A 22,064-nucleotide genomic window follows, 5' to 3' on the forward strand; every position below is an offset into this window, starting at 1 on the left:
ATCCAGCAAATTGACTTTGATCAAAATATTGAAGCACTTTATAAAAGAAAGAAAAAAAGATATAACCCTTTGCTCCAGTAAATTTGGAGATGATCCATCACTTAAGTAGGGACAAGGTAGACACACTATCGATTGCATTTGTATGCTCTCTCAAATATGATAATCGTTTCAATTGCAAATACAATTCAAAGACCTTAAATGGACCCTAAATTGACACATAATTCCAGTTATTGCCTTTAGATCAGTTAAGACGGAGTGGTTTTCACGATTAAAAAATTCTGCTGGCCCATTTTAACAAAGACAACATTACGCGCAACGAAATGATAAGCAACGCATAAATATTTAATATTTATTAAGAAAAAATAAATAAACTTAAATAGATTTAATCACAAATGAATTATTTTAATTATTTATATTGTGTTATATTACTTTAATATTTAAATTTGGCATTTAAATTAGTAAAAATTTAATTAAATTAAAGTTGATTTAAATAGATTTTTGATAAAATTTTATAGTAATAATTTTATATTATATTATACATATGACAAGATTTTATATTGTATAAATAAATTTTAATAAAAATCGATTTAAATAATTTTTATTAAATTCATATGTTAATTTTATATTTTAGTTATTTAAATAATGGATTCCAGGGCTTTGCCCAAGCCCGGCACGCGGTAGACTTGTATATTTGATTCAGTAATTACGCACTAGCTTAATCATCGCGTTATTCTTCAGTTTTGAATCATGAGGTGTTCAATCAGCAATTTCAAATAAATTAAGAAACTCTGGTGTGATTTCAATTCCTCCTTCCTGTTAACTCATCAAGGAATCATCCATTTTATAGGATTTTTTTATCTTGGAACATGTTGTGATTCTCACTGTTGCTTCTCTTCTAATCGCAGATTTTGCTAACGATTTGATGTGATCATCCCTGTCGCTTTTCTTATAACCAAAGATTTCTTTGTCTATTATTTTCATTTGGTATTTGCTTCCTTGCTTGATGTCCCATGTCTTCTAGACACAGATCTCATTGCACTTCATCTTCGTGCATCAGTACCTCACAGATTTTTCCAGTGGTTTTTGCTTTAGCTGTTCGGATTCATTCAAATTAATGCGTAGTTTCGTAAGACATCATAAATATTAAAAAACTTCTTCCTCCAGTCGTTATATTTTTGCTCTAATTTTATTTTTTTTTATAATTCAGTAACAACAAGAAATGTTCCAATACCTTTGCTCTCTGAAATATCTAAATTGTGTATTTGGCATAATCGTTTTATTCTTTGGTGTCAAGTCATATAGTGGCTAATCAGAAAATGTCAGTTGAATTAAGATATTCAGGCATGAGTTCAGTTCATCTTTCCAGTTTATCCTTCGCAGACACTAAAATAACGCGTCCTGTATTTTATTGTAATTTCTGAAATATCTAAATTGCGCAATAGCATGATTATCGGGTTATTTCTTTACCCATACAGAGTAATTAATCATCTTGTGAAATTTTTGCATGTCAAAACCATACGGACACTCCTAAGGAAAAACGACATAATTTTGGCTCTTGAAATGTACATAAATACGGCATCACTCACATGAAATCTTAGCAAATATTCAGGCTCTGAGCAAATTTTATCAAACTTGTGACTTTTCTAGACCTTTTTTCAGGCCAGAAATTGCCAGACCCCACCATCTCAATTTTTTTTCGTTGTATTTGGTAAATATATTAATATGAAATATCAGTATAATTTGTTAGTCAAACACCTTTACGTAGATCAGAATTCTAAGATTGAGCTATGAATCTGAATTATTCAGCAAGGGACAGGGGGGAGGACAAGGTTTTTTTTTCAAATTTCTTTAATTAAGATAAAAGCAGATATAAATATCTAGAGGGGGGGTTGTCTTGTGACTTTTCTAGACCTTTTTTCAGGCCAGAAATTCCCAGACCACACCATCTCAATTTTTTTTCGTTGTATTTGGTAAATATATTGATATGAAATATCAGTGTAATTTGTTAGTCAAACACCTTTACGTAGATCAAATTCTAAGATTCAGCTATGAATCTGAATTATTCAGACAAGGTTTTTTCAAATTTCTTTTAATTAAGATAAAAAGCAGATATAAATATCTAGAAGGGGGGGGGGTCAATAAAAACACCAAAAGGCATTTTTCAAAATATAGGGAGGGGAAGGGGTAATTGCAAGAATATATTCGGGAATACACACAATTACATTGGAAAAGAAGGATTAAGAAAGAAGATATTTTTTTTTCTAACGGCTAGATTTGGATGCTACGGCTGTCTCGAGCTGTATAATTGTAGTTGCATAATTATTTCATGGTTGCATTGAACGATTGTAGTTAGTGCTAAAGGTGTTTTCAGTCAGAACTTTAAATTTATCGCCTGCAGGTTCAACTTAGAAAACTTAAAAATACTCTTCATTCTAACTCTTTTTCTGTATTAAAGCAACTTTCAGGCTAGACAGGTCTTTGCATTTCAGGGTGTAAACTTACAATCTCCTATTAGGCGAGTGCATCCCCCCAGTCGTATTCTTTATCCATAAAGAGAAACATTCGCCACCTCCCACTCCCCCTTGAGCTTAAAAAGCTGGCCCTAACACTTTAACTTCATTCCCTCCTCCATTAGACAAAACAGAACAGATTTGCCGAAGCTATGACCTTGAAAAGACGTACTTAAGAGAAAAAAAACACACCTCCCCTTTAGTCAAATTCCATCCATCCATCTGCACCTACTATGTAGCCTAATTTCGATTTTTGTTCTCCACAAATGCAACTATAGCCCAAAACAACATTTAAATCATCATTGTCAAGCTCAAACTCAGGGCGTCAAGATTTGACCTCTATTGTTCTAAATTATGAGCCAGCTACAATTGACATTTGTACGACCTCAACGCGTTAATGCACACAAATATTTAGGTTTGCATATACGATTTTTCTCTATGGTCACCGAGGCTGCTAATTATATATAGTCAATAATTAATGACAATGACCTTGCAAAGCCACTTTTTTAGGTAAACAAAAAAACAAAATGTTCTTTTTAGAAAAGAAGATTTTAAACAAAAGAAGACAATTCATGGTCTATAAATCTAATTATAGGCCGATCATAGGTCGGTTATTGATGATCATAAAGCTGAAACCCACTTTTTTAAGGCAATGCTAGCAAAAAATGTTCTTATAAGAAAACTGTTTTTTTGTTGTTTTTTTTTTATGAAAACCAAGCAACTCAAGGACTATACAATCTGATTATAGATTGATAAAGACTGAAATAAACAGGTCATATGTGGATCATTGATGTTTTTAAGGCAAAACTAGCAAAAAATGCTCATATAAGAAAACTGTTTTTTTGTTGTTTTTTTAAGAAAAGAAAGCAACTTAAGGCCTATAGAATCTGATCATAGATTGATAAAAACTGAAATAAACAGATCATAGGTGGATCATTGATGTTTTTAAGGCAAAACTAGCAAAAAATGTTCTTAAAAATTTTTTTCAACAGTTCGTGGTAACGAACTGTAGTATGGAGCGACCCGGCTCAATAGTAGCTGAAACTCTAAAAAATGGAATTTTGATACCAATAGTTACATCAAAAGAATTACTTTTTAATGCTAATTTTAAATAGATAAGTTTCATCAAGATCAGTTACACCCATCAAAAGTTACGAGCCTAAGAAACTATGCCTCATTTTAGAAAATAGGGAAAAACACCCCCTAAAAGTCATACAATCTTAACGAAAATCACACCATGAGATTCAACGTATCAGAAAACCTAATTGTAGAGGTTTCAAGCTCCTATCTAGAAAAATGTGGAATTTCGCATTTTTTTAGAGAAGACAGATCACGGATGCGTGTCTATTTGTTTGTTTTTTTTGTGTTTTTTTTTTCAGGGGTGATCGTATCGACTCAGTGGTCGTAGAATGTCGCGAGAGGGATCATTCTAACGGAAATTAAAATTTCTAGTGCCCTTTTCAAGTGACCAAAAATTGGAGGGCTTCTAGGCCCCCTCCCACGCTCATTTTGTCCCCAAAGTCACCGGATCAAAATTCCGAAATAGCCATTTTACTCACCATAGTCGAAAAACCAAATAACTATGTCTTTAAGGACGACTTACTCTCCCGCAGTTCCCATGGGAGGGGCTAGAAGTTACAAACTTTGACCTGTGTTTACATATAGTAATGGTTACTTGGAAGTGTACAGATGCTTTCAGGGGGATTTTTTTTTGGTTTAGGGGGGAGAGTTGAGGAGGGGAGTTAAGTGGGAGGATATTTCCATGGAGAAACTTCTCATGGGGGAAGAGAATTTCAATAATGGGGCGTAGGATTGTTTTCCATTATTTGAAGAAACAATGAAAAATAAATATGAAAAGTTTTTTCTACTGAAAGTAAGGAGCAGCATCAAAACTTAAAAAGAACAAAAATTATTAGGCATATGAGGGGTTTACTTCCTCGTTATACCTCACTCTTTACGCTAAATCTACGGCCTTTGTGATTCAGAGGTCATTCTTAACGAATTGGGACAAAATTTAAGCTTTAGTGTAAAGAGCGAGGTATCGACGATGGTTGAACCCCCTCATATACGCTATAAAAACTTACGAATATAGAAGTTCGTTATGTAAGTTAATTCGTAAGTTACGTTTATTTTTTACCAATGAAAACGTTTTTAAAAAATTAAAAGTTATAGTTGCTTTTTTAAGTAATCAAAAAATTGGAGGGCAACTAGGCCTCCTCCCTCGATCTTTTTTTCTCAAAATCTTCTGATTTATTACAAATAATTAATATAATTTTTTTTTTTTAATATTTCTGTGCGGAGAGCCAAAATCAATACATGCATTAATTCAAAAACGTCCAGAAATTAAATAAAAAAACAAGTTTTTTTAAATGAAAGCAAGGAGCAACATTAAAACTTAAAACGAACAGAAATTACTCCGTATATAAAAGGGGCTTTTCCTTCTCAACGCCCCGCTCTTTACGCTAACGTTTCTTATTGTTTTAAAAATAGAGTTAAGAGAAAGAGTCAAACTTTAGCGTAAAGAGTGGGGCGTTGAGGAGGAAAAGCCCTTTTCATATACGGAATAATTTTTGTTCGTTTTCAGTTTTAATGTTGCTCCTTACTTTCATTTAAAAAAACTTTTTTTTTATTTAATTATGAAAAGAAAGCAACTTACGGTTTATAAAATTTGATTTATCAATAAGCTGTGACTGTGACGAAAATTTTCTGCTCATATAGCTTTCAGATATCTTCCTTGCTTCCAAGTTTGGAGTTGAGCTAGGGCTATAGTAGCTATTTGGCGGAGATGAAGATGATCTAGGTCGCTGATCTAGCATTTGATGCGCTGACACACGGCGAACACGATCCGTCTCATCCTCCTATAACAATCAAAAATAGATCACTAGTTTATCAAGACAGCCTTTTAGCAATGAGCTAAAAAGATGATTTGTAATTCTCTTACAAGACAATAACAACTCATAACAACCAAAGATAGAATATTAGGCTGTCTAATTATACTTTAGATGATAAGCAAAAATGACATAACGAGGTCATAGCGAGAAAATAATAGCCAAAGACAGAATATAAAATTTTTCAATTAGCCTTTGGTGAAAACCCCAAAAAAAACTCCTAAGCACATGTAATAAGAAAATATAACAACCAAAAACAGACTATTCAGTTGTTTGATTATCCCTTTGGCAGCGAGCAAAGAAGATTTCATGAGTATCTGACAAGAAGATAGCAACCAAAGATATATCATTAAAATATTTATTGAGAAAAAAGCTTTCACGAATCTCTATCAAGAAGTTGAAAACCTATTACAACCGAAAACAGAATACTAAATTATTCAACCGCTCTTTTGTTAATGAGCAAAAAAGATTTCACGAATCTCTGACAAAAATATTGCAACAAAATAAAATATTTAATTGTCCAGCTTGCAGCGAGCCTATAACAAGAAAATTATAAATTATAAATGATTATAAATTAGAATATTAAATTATTCAGTTTTTTTTTCTTCTTCTAATGTGTAAAGAAGATTTTACAAGCCACTAACAAGAAAATAACAATCGAAGGCAGAACCTAAAATTGTTTAATTATCATTTTGGCAACGAGAAAGAAAGAGTTCAGACCCATTAACAAAAAGACGACAAACTATAACAGCCAAACACAGAATATTAAATTGTCCAATTACCCGTTTTGTAACGAACAAAAAAGCTTTCACGAGCCTCTAAAAAAAATTATAATAGCCTATAACAACCAAAAGCACAATATTGAATTGTTCAATCGCTTTTTTGGACATGAGCAAAGAATACCTCAAAAACCATTAACAAAAATAGCAACCGAAAATAAAACAAGTAATTGTTTAATTATCCTTTTGGGAATGAAATTTTTTTTTAAGAAATAAAATTAAAACAGCCTATAGCAGCCAAAAGCTGAATATTAAATTGTTTAATCAATTTTTGGCAACCAGCAAAGAAGATTTTATAGATCTTTAACAAGAAAATACCAAAAAAAAGGGAAGATTAAATCGTTCAATTAGCCTTTCAGCAATAAGCAAAAAAGCTTTCATGAACCTTTCAACAACCGAAAACAGAATATTAAACTGTTCTTTGGCAAAAGAAAATATCAACCAAAAATGAAAATTAAATGGCGCAATTAGCCTTTAGGCAATGATCCAAAAAGCTTTCGAGAGCCTTTAAAAAGAAGATAAAAACATCTAGCAACGAAATCAGAGCATAAAATTGTTCCATAGCCTTATCACAATGAGCAACGAACATTTTGCTTGCCCCTAATAAGAAGATAGGGATGTCAGTTGTGCAGACCTAAGTAGACCAATTCGATTAGAAATTTGTAAAAGACAATAATAGAAAATGTTACAAGCAAAAGTTTTTCGAAAACACAAAGGATATTACTTTACTTAGAATTAGGACTTCCTACGTCGGTCGGAACAAAAGGTGGCAACGATGCCTTCCATGATAACCTCTCCGGTGTCTTCAGCCAAAGATCGTCAAGGTCTGTTCTTGAGAGTACTTCGTCTTTTCTAGGCATCGTCCAAGTATAACCTTCTCTCGACCAAGAAGTCAAACTCCAGGAGGAGTCCAACAACAAACATCATTAGGTATGCGATTGCTACCCATTCTAACTACATACCCCCACTATAGCTACAAACGGCTTATGACTTTATCAATAAAGACTTTAAAGAGTGGCTGTTTAGTCTTCTTTCTAATGAATGAGTTGGTAATTTTGTCCGTCCAGGTGATTCCAGAATTCGTCAAAGACAATTATATTCAAAACTTCAGACTCTTTTTCTAGCAGTTTTTTCAGCGCCAACCTTTCAGAACCATGCATTAGTACTTAGAGAGCATCACTATTGAAGAGTATACTACAACTAATATTAACAAATTGTTTCTATTCTATTGTAATACAAATTCGTTTGTACCTTTTTTTACGGATTTGCTAAGCAAAGCCGAGTGATATTTTCTTCTTTTTTTGTGTGTGTTTTGTTATTTAGCATAGTGAAGCAACGCAAATTAGCTGTTAGCTATGATGCTGTTTAAATAAACCTATCTCTCTCTCTCTCTCTCTGCTCCAAGCCAGCCAGAGCTGTGGATACTCATCTTCAATTTCACTCATGAGATTTCTGCCTTTTTTGAATATGTACTTATAATATCTTTTCACATAATCCGAGAAAATTTGCTTTACGCTTGGAACTCACTGATATATCCAGACATAATTTTGCCAAGTGATCAACCTTTTATCTGTAAGATACTTTCTAACAATCTTCATTTTTTTTTTTCAAAATTTACTAGGATCAGTCAAACCAAAATTATCTCACAGCTTCTCCTTAAATGTACAGTTGCTTAAGTGAGTACACAAAACTACTTTGAAAATAGTAATGAAAAAATTTAGATTATCTTCCTTGACTTTTCGAAGCCCCATGTTTCAGAATTATACCTAACGACTGTCTAACATAGAAAATTCCTATTTATCGTATAAAACAATGTATAAAGATGTAAATTTATGTAAAAAAACGTAATAAATTCGTGTCTTAGTAAAAAATTGGTTCTTAACGTAAAAATTAAATAAAATTTGTTTATTTCAATCAGCCGCGACGTATTGTAATGCGGCAAGCATTGATTAAAAATTAATTAGAAGCCTTGAATGGGTTCAAATAGGAATGATTTCTTGATTAATTCAAATGGACACAAAATAAATTAACAAAAGCAAAAATTCTTCATTCAATATCTGAATTTACAGACCTGACCAAAACTTCATATTCTTATCGCTAAATAGCTTGGGGTAGCAGGAGAAAAATATGAATTTTTGAGCGAAAATTAAAAAAAATCAAAGAATAAAAACCAAGATATTTAATTTAAGAAATAACTGTAGTTTACTTCTATATTGGACACTTCGAACTGCTTTTTTAAATTTATATGTACACGGAAAGGTCCCATTTTGAAACTATTCTTCCGCAGATAGCAGGAAGAGAAAGCACCAAATTTCCTTTTTCCTCCTACTTTAATACCGATTACCCCTTATCTACTTGAACTAATTTATAAATTCTATAACCGAATTAGAATAAAAGATTTGCAATATTTCACTATAATTTTCTGCGAAAGCATTACTGGTTCTATGCTATTCAATTGGTTTTGAAGAAAAGAAGAAAAAATAAATAAATAAAAATGAGGTAGTAATATACGCCCAGCACTGAAAAGCTATGAAATGATTAGGCTATGTTGAAAAAAGCAAAGAAAGAGAGAATGAGAAAAATAGCCTTGACCAAGTCTATATGAATTGATTTTAAAGAGGAGGAAATAAAACGAAAGTGAGGTTGACGAGGGAATTTGAAGGTAAACCAAAAATATTTCAAACTAAAAAAAATCTCTTGCCATTCTGTATCTATTTTAAGCAAAATAGAAATAAGGATAGTCCAGGTGTTTTGATTGTAAATATTATTACTTACTCACCTGGAGCCATATCCTTATTCGTTTAATATTTTTTTTGACGTTTATAGCGTTAAAACTTATATTTATGACGTTTAGCACATTGAAAATCACATTTATAACGTTAGGGTGTAAATTTACAAACTCTATTCATTGTGACTATTGCGATGTAATTATTTATTTCAGTTTGGGATAGAGAGGGGGTGGGGTAGAAATGACTCCTCTGTCGACTAAACTCATGTACACTAAATTGAGCTTGGCACTAGTAGATTTAGAGGGTTTTGCAAAATAAAAAAATCAAATATATCTCAACAAAGCCAAAAAAGAGAAAGCCATTTTTTTTTACAATTCTCCGAAATCACGAAAACGAGATCTACCAAGTTCACAGTGCTCTGATACAAAATTTACTATTAACTCTGTTAAGTAAAAATACTTAAACTAAACCTGCTAAAGAGAGACTTCGTCCCCCCTGAAATTCCTTTCCCTGTTGTGAGTGAGGTGAAAATACTAGGTATCATTTTCTCACATGATAGCACCTTTACTACCCATATTAATAGTGTGACCTGTAAATCAAACACATCTCTGCAAACCCTTTGAAAAACGCGCCGCTTCGGGTGCAACGCCCACAGTCTTCTACGGGCATACCTGTGCTACGTACGCCACATACTTGAATACGCCAGTCCCGTCTGGGGCCCGTCAGTATTAAGAACCACCTATCTATTGCAGGAACTAGAGTCAGTCTAAAAGGGCAACCAGGAACATCCTGAGTAATAGAGACATTTCCCACCATGATGCTCTGCTAACCCTTGAGCCCCAAAGTTTGGAACTCCGTTTGGGTAACCTTATTCAGAGGTTTGGCAAAATACTGATGTCTACCCCTGCTCACAGAGACATTGTACCACCAGAAGCCCTGACAGTCAGCCGTACGAGACAGAAGCTAAAACTTGTGCCAGTGCGTGCTCGGACAAATCGCTACCAGAACGCTTTCGTCCCTTTTTTTACGTCAGTCAATATATGATAGTGCCTAATAACATGTTTTGTATTTCAACATCAAATTAGTCATTTGAGCTACGATTGTTGTTTAAATAAACCTTTCTCTCTCTCTCACTCTCTCTCTCTTAGTGAAGATCCAAGACCAGCATTTGAAACTTTTCATCTTACGTTTTCACTTCTAATCCGTGTGATAATTTCAATCTCTTCAACACTCTGCCATCTTCATCCATCTGAAAAAAAAAATTTATAAAAAAAAAACAAGGTCAAAATTTTCTTTTTTTGTTGAAGTTTGTAATTGGCTAGATCCTTCAAAATAGTGACAACACTGTAGAATTGGATGATTTCACAAAAATAGAATCAATTTTGTCCCTATTTGTTAGCCTGTAAAGTTTATGCCTCGTATTGTAACTTACTTGAATTACAAAGAACAAACAATAAACACTAGAAAAACATTTTTTCACATTTTGCCAAAAAGATTTTGTAAGGAGATAAAATCTGTCGCCAAAAAAGGGGCTGCCGGGATCATCACGCTTGAAGTTAAACTCCTTGCCTTTTCTTTTTACCTTACCATACATTTACCTTCTTCCACATTAAATAATTTTTATCTTACCTTACTTACTATTTTTTTTTACCTTACCTCACTTTTAAAAATAATCTACCTGTTTTCAAAGAATCTTCCAAGAGTTCTATGCAAAAACTTAGGCAATTCTAAAAGATTACTTCAACCTCATTCCCTTAACTTTTCACCCCCTACTTCCATTAGTTATTAGAAGTATTGGTTCCAATAAATGTTTCAAGATATTAAAATGACTTTCCTCCCAATTTTATCACTTAATTTATTTAAAACCCAGATCAAAATTAAATTCAAAGTTTAAAAAGCAAAAACAAAGAAAAATGGAATGTGACAAAATAAAGAAAAGTAGTCTCTAGGTATCTCCTGCTTCAAATTTACGTACTTACGAATACCCAAAGAGTAAGAAGAAGAAATAGTAATGAAAATTTAATGGCTGAAGAAGAATGCCAATAAAGCAAAAGCAGCTATTCAACTTAGAGCAATGTAGAATGCTACAAATAAAGCCAGTTGGCAATTAAAGGTGTTGTATTTATCTATTACCATAAAAAGTGATTAAATTAAAAGGTAATGTTTAAAGCAAATGCGAGTGCATAAACTCTTCTATTCTCATGCCTCTTTGAAAATTGGTACATACTTGAGACATAGGTGGAAAAGATAAAGACTTAGGATAAAGAACAAGTAATTGAGAGCCCCCCTCACAATCATGGTATTTTTTTTCCGTTTTGAGTTATATGTCGCTCTTTATTTGAATTGTGCGTACAAATTTTTATACAGTTGTATTTCGTTGGATATTATGCAAAAGTTGTAATCGAACATGTTATATTGCTTTCATATTGTGTCTTTTATAACGTTCAACACTTTGAAACTGATCAGGGACAAAAGTTTTAAAACCATGTCCGAGCCCCCTTAATGCCCACTGCCAACAAATCGTGTTTTTTACTGCCAGGGAAGAATCCATGACAGTTTCATGCCAAATAGAAACTCATTATCAAACATTCCCATCTCCTTTTCTAATATAATACCTATCAGTGAACAAACGATAAATTTCAGATATTGTGGGCCTTAGCCTAGGGGCTGATTTATTAATAAAAATTCTCCGTATGCTAACTTTGTCCTGTTTGCTGATTGAATTAGACCCTTTTTAAGATGGTAAGTTATTTTTTTTTTGTGCTGAGCAAACCAATCTAATATTTATTTTTCCATTTATTTAAAATTGCAACAGACTAAATCAAAACGCAGATTCTGAAGTGAAGACTTGACAGTTATAAATTTTAGGCTACAAATGACTTGGCATTCTTTGCTAGGATGTAGAGCATTTTGCGGCCATAGTAAGGACCATCGCAAAGGCTATAATAAAATCACAAATAGCATATTTTGACTAGTCTTATTCCATAATTTGAAGTCACCATGCCCTACTATATATTATCAGTCTCCTAATAAGGTATTGGAATAAGATGATAAAAACAGGCCACACCTTCCCTCAGACCCAAAAGTCATTCCGAATCTGTAACCAGTTATGGCTTCAATACTAAGATGAATAGATAATAGACAAATATTACACTTTAGCATTGTTAGCGTATTCACACTATTTATACTATTATCGTTATTCACCAATTAAGACAAGCCAATACATCAATTATAAAAGGAGAGCAAATCGCCTGCGGTTGGAGCGGGAGGATGTCGTAAAGAATACTTAAGGGAAATTGGAACTTCCTGAGAAGGTGTAAAGAGGCTTTGAATAGACTAAGATGGAGGAGGAGCATGCGTAGCTGTGTTGGCCTCGGGAGGCTTGGTGCTGTGGTAAGTTGCTAGTAGTAGTAGTAGTAGGAATACAGAAACTAGCACATGGCTTAATAAGTACTTTGCTACATCCATTTGCATAATCCATGGAAAACTTACAGAGTTGTTTTTCAAGCAGCATTTTTCTATGTTCAGAGAGCTGTGTGACGGAACCTTGAGAACTATCTTCTTCGGTGCTTCCTTCTTCTCCCACTTGTTTTTCCTTTGAGTTTTTCTTAGAATGTGCCATTTCCAGTTTTGACCTAAGCTCTCCAGAAAGCTTCAGCTTTCTTATTAAACCTGGCGTGCTATGTTCCTCTTCTTGTCTAAAAAAGCGAAAATTAATGGTAAAAGATAGGACATATGAGAATCATATAGATCACCTCAACTTTCTAAAAAAAATACCGTAGCAGCTACTGACACCTAAGAACATGGTTCTGAGCTCAAGCAAAGAATTTGACTCAAGCCATAAGAAATTCAAGAAGTGTACGATTGTAAAAATCACGCAGTGGAGACTTTGAAATATCGAAATTTAAAAAACCATATGTAGTTTCTGCATTCGACGTTAGTAAAACACGTTCTCTCAATGGCGTCAATCTATGAAATTTTAAGTGGGGGGGGGGGCAAAGCGTGTTTTTCACAATCTAGACGGGGATTTGGTCACTTCTCAAATTCAATAAAGGAGTTTTACAAAATTTGCGGGGGAGAGGGGGTGCATACTCCCCCCAGCAAAAAAAGACGACGTATTCTGTCTCCACGCAGCACAATTTTTGTTCCAATTTTTTTTCTCCATCCGTGTACTGCGTAGTTGAATGAGTTCTAATTAAATTCACGTATTTATCCAAATAATAAATAATTGTTTTCAAGTGAAATCACGATGAAAGCACGTACTCTAGTGTTGCTCCCATAATTGAATTTTGATGACTAGCACGTCATCTACTGATGATGTGCTCTAATAAGTTAGGTAAAATGACAAAAAAATAATACTATTCTGGTTCGGAACAGGAATTTTTGAGTGGCATACCCCCTCCCCCTCCCAAACAAAAAAATTAATCCTGACGGTTTTTTGTTGGCTAGTAGGACAATAAGATAGTGCCAGTTAGAAGGTAGCTAGCCGATAAAATATATATATCACCTTTTTTGAGGCTTTGGTATATGCACTGTCTATAGTCAATACACCATATGCACTGCTTATATATATATATATATATATATATATATATCATATATACCAATTTTAGCTGCTACCAGTTAAAATGAATCATACCAGTAAAAGATATATCACCTTATTTAAAGCTTTTGTCTGCACTATATACACACAATACATCCTATACCTTGCATATAATAATAATAATAATTTATTTTTGACCCGCTACAAAAAATAAAAGCGGAGTATCAATAAAAGAAACAAAATAAACACTACACAAAACAGAAAAAACAAGAAACTAAAGCAAACGAGTAAGGCCTCCGTGGGCGGGCAGATATATATATACACCATATATACTGATTTTAAGTGCTATCAGTTAAAAGGTAGCATGGCAGTAAAAAATATATCACCTTGTTAGAGACTTGGTATATACACCGTATACGGTCATTTATGTTCCATGATTTAATCCAAAAAAGAAGAATTTGTACAATATGTTACTTTTGGGTAGCATTTTTTTTCCCAAAAACTATTAAATGCTACGTGGTTTTCTTTTCCGGCATATGAAAAAAAAAACACAAAGAAATACAGAAAACCTTAAAAACACATGATTTGAGGAAAAAACAAGAAATACATCAATTATATGGCAAATATAATAAATGCGGAGAACTAGTGAAGCAATATTGGGCTGTTTCTAGATAATTGATAATCTTGAAAATTTGTAATTTGGAACTGGGATTTCAGTATAAGAAACCAAGAAAATTTTGAGATTTGAATAAAGTGTACAATTACCTTTTTTCCTCTTTCCCTGCCTTGTTTGACCTTTTCATATCTTCTTCTGTAAATTCAAAAGAGTCGAAATGAATATCAAAGTCGTTCCTGCTTTTTTCTTCTATAGACTGAAATAATAAAAAATATTCAGTTGCGTATTGATAAGACGTGAATAATAAGATTAGAAAAAGCAATAACAAAAAGAAGAAAAGTATGGATCTCACTGAAAGTATTTTTATGCAACTTAGCAGTAGTTTCGACATTAAACTGTAATCAACATCAAATTGCACAGAGGTATAGAAACAACTCTTGCAAACTTTGAAACGAGTCTTGTTGGCGGTGGGTGCATCAAATCCGAAAAAAAGTAAAATAAGTGAAGCTTATTCAAAAGACTAACAAACCTAGCACCCACACCCATTTCTAGAGCTTGGAAACAACTTTTTGATATTTCCATATGAAAAAAAATTAAAAAAAAGAAAACACTCCTCTGCCATCCCTTCATTAAAAAGAAGAGCTAACAGCTTATATGGCACTTGTGACGAGAGATCGGATCCGGTCCGGTTATGTCAATAGCGCATCTAGAACTTGTGCTTATTCTCGAACTCGCCAAAGCACTAGAAATTCCTTAAACTCCCCCAAAGAGATCGGATCTGGTCCAGTTATATTAATCATTTATCTAGAACTTGTGCTTATTCTTCCCATCAAGTTTTATCCCAATCAAACTACTCTAAGCGTTTTCCAAGATTTCCAGTCTCCAAGATTTCCGTTTCCCCACTCCACCCCCAATATCCCCAGATCCAATCCAAGTTAAAACTGGAGTATTTGAGATATTATATCTTTCTATATATCAAGTCTCATTAAGATCTGATCACCCATTGGCGAGAAAAACATACCTCAATTTGATTTTTTGAAAAAAATTTGACAATTTGAAAAATTTGATTTTTTGTTATATCTCTTAGCATCAAAAGTCCGATTTTTAGAGTTTCGTTTACTATTGAGCCGGGTCGCTCCTTACAACAGTTCGTTACCACGAACTGTTTGACAGAGCTATTATTGATTATTAATACTGGTTTAGCTCATGCTGAAATTTTAAATCTCGGTTTAATTCGAAGCGTAGCTAAGGCACTCCATTTGGAGTAGAATCGATAAATTAAACGAAAACTTACCAGGTATGAAGTTTGATTGTAATTCTACTCCAAAGAAGGAGTTCCAGCGTAGCTGAAAGTTCAATTACCCTCCCTTTTCCCCTTCACTTTGAACAATCAGCGCTTCATCATGAGCTTAACAACCGCATACTACAGGGCTTAAATTACTGATGTTGCTATTGAACTATCAGCTATGCTGGCGCTCCTTCTTCGGAGTAGAATTACAATCAAACTTCAAACTTGGCTTAATTTATCAATTAAAACAACTTTGCATTTAAATCACTTAAATTAAATGAATTGACGTTGAATTCAATTATTGACATTTAATAGCCTTGAAGTATTAAAAAATCAACAAAAGTAATGCTTTGACAGCGAACAAAATGGTTCATTTTCAAAATCTGTGTCATAATCAAAGATCCTTGTTTTATTTCAATTCCTAAATCCTCAGACAATTTTTCTACTGAGTTTCTGGCAGAATTTAAAATTTACTACAAGCCACTGTATGGACAGTTACCAGCAAAGACGTGTTTTGAAACCTTGGTGCTTCGACAGGAACAAAAAAAAGAAATTAAGCAGACGCTTCTTTTATTCGATTTACGTTGTAGGAGATAAGGAATTTGGTCTCGCTACAGAAATAATTTATGAGAGATATTCTAGTTGTTGTGAAAAGTTGTGAAGCTCACTTACCAGAATTCCTGGCAAAATATTAATCAAACAGTTTGTGGTAACGAACTGTGAGTACGGAGCGACCCGGCAAAATAGTAATTGAAACTCTAAGAAACAAAATTTTCGTATCTATAGGTACCTCAGAGGGATTTCAAATATATACAATTCACTAAATTGCATGTTTTTTCTGTATCAAATAACTTTTTTTTCTTATTTTGAAACAACGAAAAAATTTGAAAGAAAATTTCATCTTCATTAATCAACTTCGCATTTAAGCAGTTCGGAGAATATACCTATTTGTGATTTCTACAGTAGCAGATTTCTGGCTGAATAGTTGCCAGACAATCTTCTTTTCATAAATGATGTTTACTCAATCAAGAGTTGAAAGAACTTTATCCCCTCTCCTAATTTTAAGAAAACACCTACCCTCCAATTTTCGGTTACTTAAAGGCAACTAGAACTTTTTACGAACATTTTATACGAATTTTTTTTTTAGTTTTTTTTTACAAACGTTTTTATTAGTAGTAAATATGCGTTAATTACGAATTAACAAACGTAACGAGCTACTATATTTGGATATTTTATAACGAATATGAAAGGGTTTGCTCCCTTGTTAATACCTATCTCTTTACACTAAAGCTTAAATTTTGTCCCAATTCTTTAAGAATAACCGCAGAATCATAAAGGCCGTAGGATAAATAATTGAAATTGCTAATAGTACTTTAGCGTAAAGAGCGAGGTATTTAGGAGAAGATGAACAACTCATGGGCATAATAATTTAGGTTCGTTTCATATTTTAATGCCGCTCCTTAGTTTCAGTTGAAAAAAATTATTCATATTTATTTTTTCAAAATTTTTTTAAATAATGCTAGGAAATCTTGCACCCTCTTCATGGAAATTCTCCTCCCCCTTGAAAAATTCCTCAAAGAAAAGATCCTTCCACATAGCTTCCTCCCCTCAACCCCTCCCCCCCAACTACAAAAATCCCCCTGAAACCATAAACCATTACTGTATGAAAACACTGGTCAAAGTTTGTAACTTGCAGCCCCTCCCCCGGGGATTGTGGGGGAGTAAATCGTTGCCAAAGACCTAGTTATTATGTTGTTTGACTATGCTGAACAACAAAATTTTGATCCGTTGAGTTAATTGACTTCTTGCTATCTTGGAAAGGGTTTAGGTTAGGAAAATGAAACTTTTAGGGATTGGTCTACAGGCTCAATTATGTCCCAGGAAGGTATTTTCAAGTACCCACCTCCACTCCTTCTCCCTCTTGAGGGCCCTGAAATTTGCCTACATGACAGGTCTATACCTATTGGAATTTTGACAAAACAACATTTTACATTAATATTCAGTTACTAGTTGTTTTTTCTCTGCCGTTAGTTCTGAAAATGCAATTCCTGTTATTTGAATAGAATTTTGAGCAAAATCAATGTTTTTTTTCAAAATTTAAGAAATATATTTGCATATCTTTTAAACCTTGTAAAATCGAATTGAGCAAAGTTATGAAGCGAAAACAATTTTGTTGTACTTCAATTAAGCAGAAGACCTATTTTGCAAGGTTTCACTTTTGTAACACACATATTTTTAAAGGACATTAAAGGTCAAGCCCCTCTAGAGGGAGAAGGAGTGGAGATAGTTGCTTCAAAATACCTTTCCGGGACATACTTTAGTCTGTAGATTCATCCCTGAAAGCTTCATTTTCCTAACCTAAACCCTTTCTGAGATAGCAAGAAGTCAATTAACTTGAATCTTACAAAAAAAAACAAATAAACATGCACCCGCGATCGGTCTACTGGCAAAAAAAAAGTTTCACATTTTTGTAGATAAGAGATTGAAACTTCTAAATTGCGTTTCTCAGATACGCTGAATCCGATGGTTTGATTTTCGTTAAAATTCTATGACAATTAGGGGGTGTTTCCGCCTATTTTCCAAAATAAGACAAATTTTCTGAGGCTCGTATCTTTTCATGGGTGACACTAAATTTGATGAAACTTATATATTTAAAATCAGCATACCAATCCAATTCTTTTGATGTATCTATTAGTATCAAAATTAAGTTTCTTAGACTTTCGTTTACTGTCGAGCCGGGTTGCTCCTTACTGCAGTTCGTTACCACGAACTGTTTGATAAATGCTACAAAATAAAACAATCGAAAAGAAATAAAAGTAACAAAATAAAAATGGGATTCCAATTACCTGTCAATCCTTCTTGAGATCCCTTCCCAGGCAACTTGGGGAAAACCTGCCCTTCATTTGGTCCTTTGGGTGGATATAATGATAGCATGGTCTTTGGATAGAGATTTTGATGGTGGGAGGAAAAACTTTTGTAGCTGTAAAAAGAATTCAAATATCATAAATGGTAGTAAATCATCAAACTGGGCTCGTTTGAGAGTCAAACACCTGGAAATCCCCCTCCACTTCCAATACCCAATCCCATCACCCATTCCATTATATGTCCATCATTCAACATGGGAGGGACTGTGCCGTCCATGTAAAAATTCATAAGAAAAATACGCCCAGGTGCTTGAAAAGAAAAAGAAAAAAAAGAAAGATATTTAAACTGAAATTATGGAGCAGTTTAAGACCTTAAAATGAACAGAAGCTAATCTGTACATGAACAGCGTTGTCCCCTACTCAATAACACGCTCTTTGCGCTAAAGTTTGACGTTTTGTTCCAATTATTTAAGAATGACTCCTGAAACACGAGGGCTATTTACTACGAATAATTCATGAAATAAACAAATTTTCTTATAAGTGAAAGTAAAGAGCCGCATTAAAACTCAAAATAAACTTAAATCATTTCGTATAAGAGTTGGAGGAATAAATACCCGTACATGTGTATTAAACTGACAATCCACGGTATTTTATTTTATTTTTTTCAGTAAAGTGCAATTTATGCTCTTGTCCTGAGAAAGCGAAGGCATGGAGGTTGTAAGTATTCATGTTATTATTTATATGAGGAGGGTTGCTCCTCCCCAACACCTCGCTCTTTACGCTAGAGGTGTTTTTAGTACTTAGAAAAAACTTCTTATTATTCTAATTAAAATAACATAGTGTTTCAGAGTCATTCTTAAAGAATTAAATAAAAAAAACAACAAGTTTTTGCAACGGAAAGTAAGGAGCTACATTAAAACTTAAAACGAACATAAATTACTCCGTATATGAAAGGGGCTTTTCCTCCTCAACGCCTCGCTCTTTACGCTAAAGTTTGACCCTTTCTCTTAACTCTACTTTTTAAAACAGGAAGAAACTTTACCGTAAAGAGCAAGGCGGCGTTGAGGAGGAAAAGCCCCTTTCATATACGGAGTAATTTCTTTTCGTTTTAAGTTTTAATGTCGCTCCTTTCTTTCCGTTACAAAAACTTGTTTTTTTATTTAATTTCTGGACGTTTTTGAATTAATGCATGTTTTGATCTTGGCTCTCCACAAATAAATAATTAAAACTAAATTTGCATATTAATTAATTGCAATTAATCGAAAGATTTTGAGAAAAAAGAAGCGAAGGAGGAGGCCTAGTTGCCCTCCAAGTTTTTGATTACTTAAAAAAGCAACTAGAACTTTTAATATTTTACAAACGTTTTCATTGGTAAAAAATATACGTAACTTACGAATTAACTGACGTAACGAATTTCTATATTCGTATGTTTTTATTGCGTATATGAGGGGGTTCAACCCTCGTCGATACCTCGCTCTTTACACTAAAGCTTAGATTGTGTCCCAATTCCTTAAGAATGACCTCTGAATCACAAAGGCCGTAGAATAAATAGTTGAAATTACTAAAAATACTATAGCGTAAAGAGTGAGGTATAACGAGGAGTTAAACCCCTCATATGTGTAATAATTTTTGTTCGTTTTAAGTTTTAATGCTGCTCCTTACTTTCAGTAGAAAAAACTTTTCATATTTATTTTTTCATTGTTTTTTTAAATAAAGCTAGAAAAGCCTTCGCCCACTTCATTGAAATTCTCTTTTCCCATGATTAGTCTGTCCATGTAAATATCCCCCCACGTACCCCCCCCCCCTCAACCCTCTCCCCTAAACCAAAAAATCCCCCTGAAAACGTCTGTACACTTCCCAGTAACCATTACTATATGTTAACACAGGTTTAAGTTTTCAACTTGCAGCCCCTCCCACGGGGACTGCGGGGGAGTAAGTCGTCCCTAAAGACATATTTATTAGGTTTTTGGACTATGGTGAATAAAATGGCTATCTCAGAATTTTTATCTGGTGACTTTGTGAAAAAATGAGCGTAGGAGGGGGCCTAGGTGCCCTCCAATTTTTTTAGTCACTTAAAAAGGGCACTAGAACTTTTAATTTCCGTTATAATGAGCCCTCTCGCAAGAATATAGGACCACTCGGTCGATACGATCACCCCTGGGAAAAAAAAAACAAAAAAACAAACAAATAAACACGCATCCGTGATCTGTCTTCTGGCAAAAAATGTCAAATTCCACATTTTTGTAGATAGGAGCTTGAAACTTCTACAATAAGGTTCTCTAATACGTTGAATCTGATGGTGTGATTTTCGTTAAGATTGTTTGACTTTTAGGGGGTGTTATTTCCTATTTTCTAAAATGAGGCAAATTTTCTCAGGCTTGTAACTTTTGATGGGTATAACTGATCTTGATGAAACTTGTATATTTAAAATCAGCATTAAAATGCGATTCTTTTGATGTAAATATTGGTATCAAAATTATTCCATTTTTTAATCCATTTAATCCATTTTTTAGAGTTTCGGTTACTATTGAGCCGGGTCGCTCCTTACTACGGTTCGTTACCACGAACTGTTTGATTGGGATAGAATTCAAACTCTAGCGTAAAGACCAAAGTATAGAGGAGGAGCAACCATCCTCGTATATGAAATACACTCTGTTCATTTTAAATTTTAATGTGGCTCCTTACTTTCAGTTAAAAAAAATTAATTTTATTTCTGGTCGTTTTTTTTAGATAATGCCAGAAAATCTGGCCAAACCTCTATGGAAAAATCCTGACTGATTTATTCTCTGGACCAGTTTTTCCACGTTGTGGTACACGTACTCCTTGGGGGTACGCAAAATTTTTTAAGGGGTAAACAACCAGCCATCAACAAAATAAAATAAAACGGCCCTTTAACTCTAGGACTGGCAATTTTATTTATATTTTAGCAATAGTTTACTTAGTACCGGTAGCTGAGAACGGGTACCTAAAATGGTTTGTGGGTAAAAAGGTACAGTGTCTAAATAAGTTTGAGAACCACTGCTCTAGAAAATCCAATGCTGTTGAAAATTTACCCCAGACGTGTACTGTTAACATCTCCATGTGTAAAATTGAAGAAAGCAAGACACAAGAAGAATATCGTATAGGAATTCCTGCAAATCTCACCAGTGTAAGAAATTCCCTGAAAAATTCACCCCCTGAAAACTTCTCCCCACGACAAATTGTCCCCGTGGAAAACTCCACCTGTAGAAAATTCGCTCCACTCACCCGAAAAATTTATGCATACTTCCCAAAAGCAAATACTACATGTAAACAATGGACACATTTTGTAACTTTAAGATCTTTCTCCAGGGGCTGTGCGGGGGGTCGTCTCTCGATATTGTAGGACCACTGAGTCGATACGATCACCCAAGGAAAAAAACAAAAGACACGCATCCGTGATCTTTCTTATGGCAAAAAATACAAAATTCCAAATTTTTGCAGGTAGGAGCTTGAAACCTCTACAGTAGGGTTTTCTGATACGCTGAATCTGATAATGTGACTTTCATAAGAATTCTGCCACTTTTATGGGGTGTTTCCACCTTTTTTCTAAAATCAGGCAGATTTTCTCAAGCTCGTAACCTTTGATGGTTAATACTAAACTTGACGGAACTTATACATTTGAAATTAGCATAAAAATGCAATTCTTATGATATATCTATTGGTATCAAAATTCGGCTTCTTAGAGTTTCGGTTACTATTGAGCCTGGTTGCTCCATATTCGTTACCACGAACTGTTTGATAGGAAAACTCAACTCGATCTGTTGTGCAAATGTTTTATTTTTGTTAATTATCATTACTTTAAATTTAGTCTTCTTAAGAAAATAAT

The 22,064-nt window shown here is 33.7% G+C and overlaps 1 protein-coding gene across 1 annotated transcript in view; it reads right to left on the minus strand.

Annotated features, from left to right (window-relative positions):
- The window catches only part of LOC136042818 (uncharacterized), an 87,317-nt gene that overhangs the window by 48,422 nt on the left and 16,831 nt on the right, over nt 1–22,064 (minus strand). The window contains exons 2-3 of the mRNA XM_065727755.1: nt 18,200–18,333; nt 14,215–14,321 (exon numbers count right to left, since the gene is read on the minus strand). Of these exons, the coding sequence (XP_065583827.1) occupies nt 14,215–14,252 (38 nt within the window). The 5' untranslated portion in view covers nt 14,253–14,321; nt 18,200–18,333. The remainder of the gene's footprint in view (nt 1–14,214; nt 14,322–18,199; nt 18,334–22,064) is intronic.

The sequence above is a fragment of the Artemia franciscana genome, unplaced genomic scaffold, assembly GCF_032884065.1.
Source record: "Artemia franciscana unplaced genomic scaffold, ASM3288406v1 Scaffold_209, whole genome shotgun sequence".
Lineage (NCBI taxonomy): Eukaryota > Metazoa > Arthropoda > Branchiopoda > Anostraca > Artemiidae > Artemia > Artemia franciscana.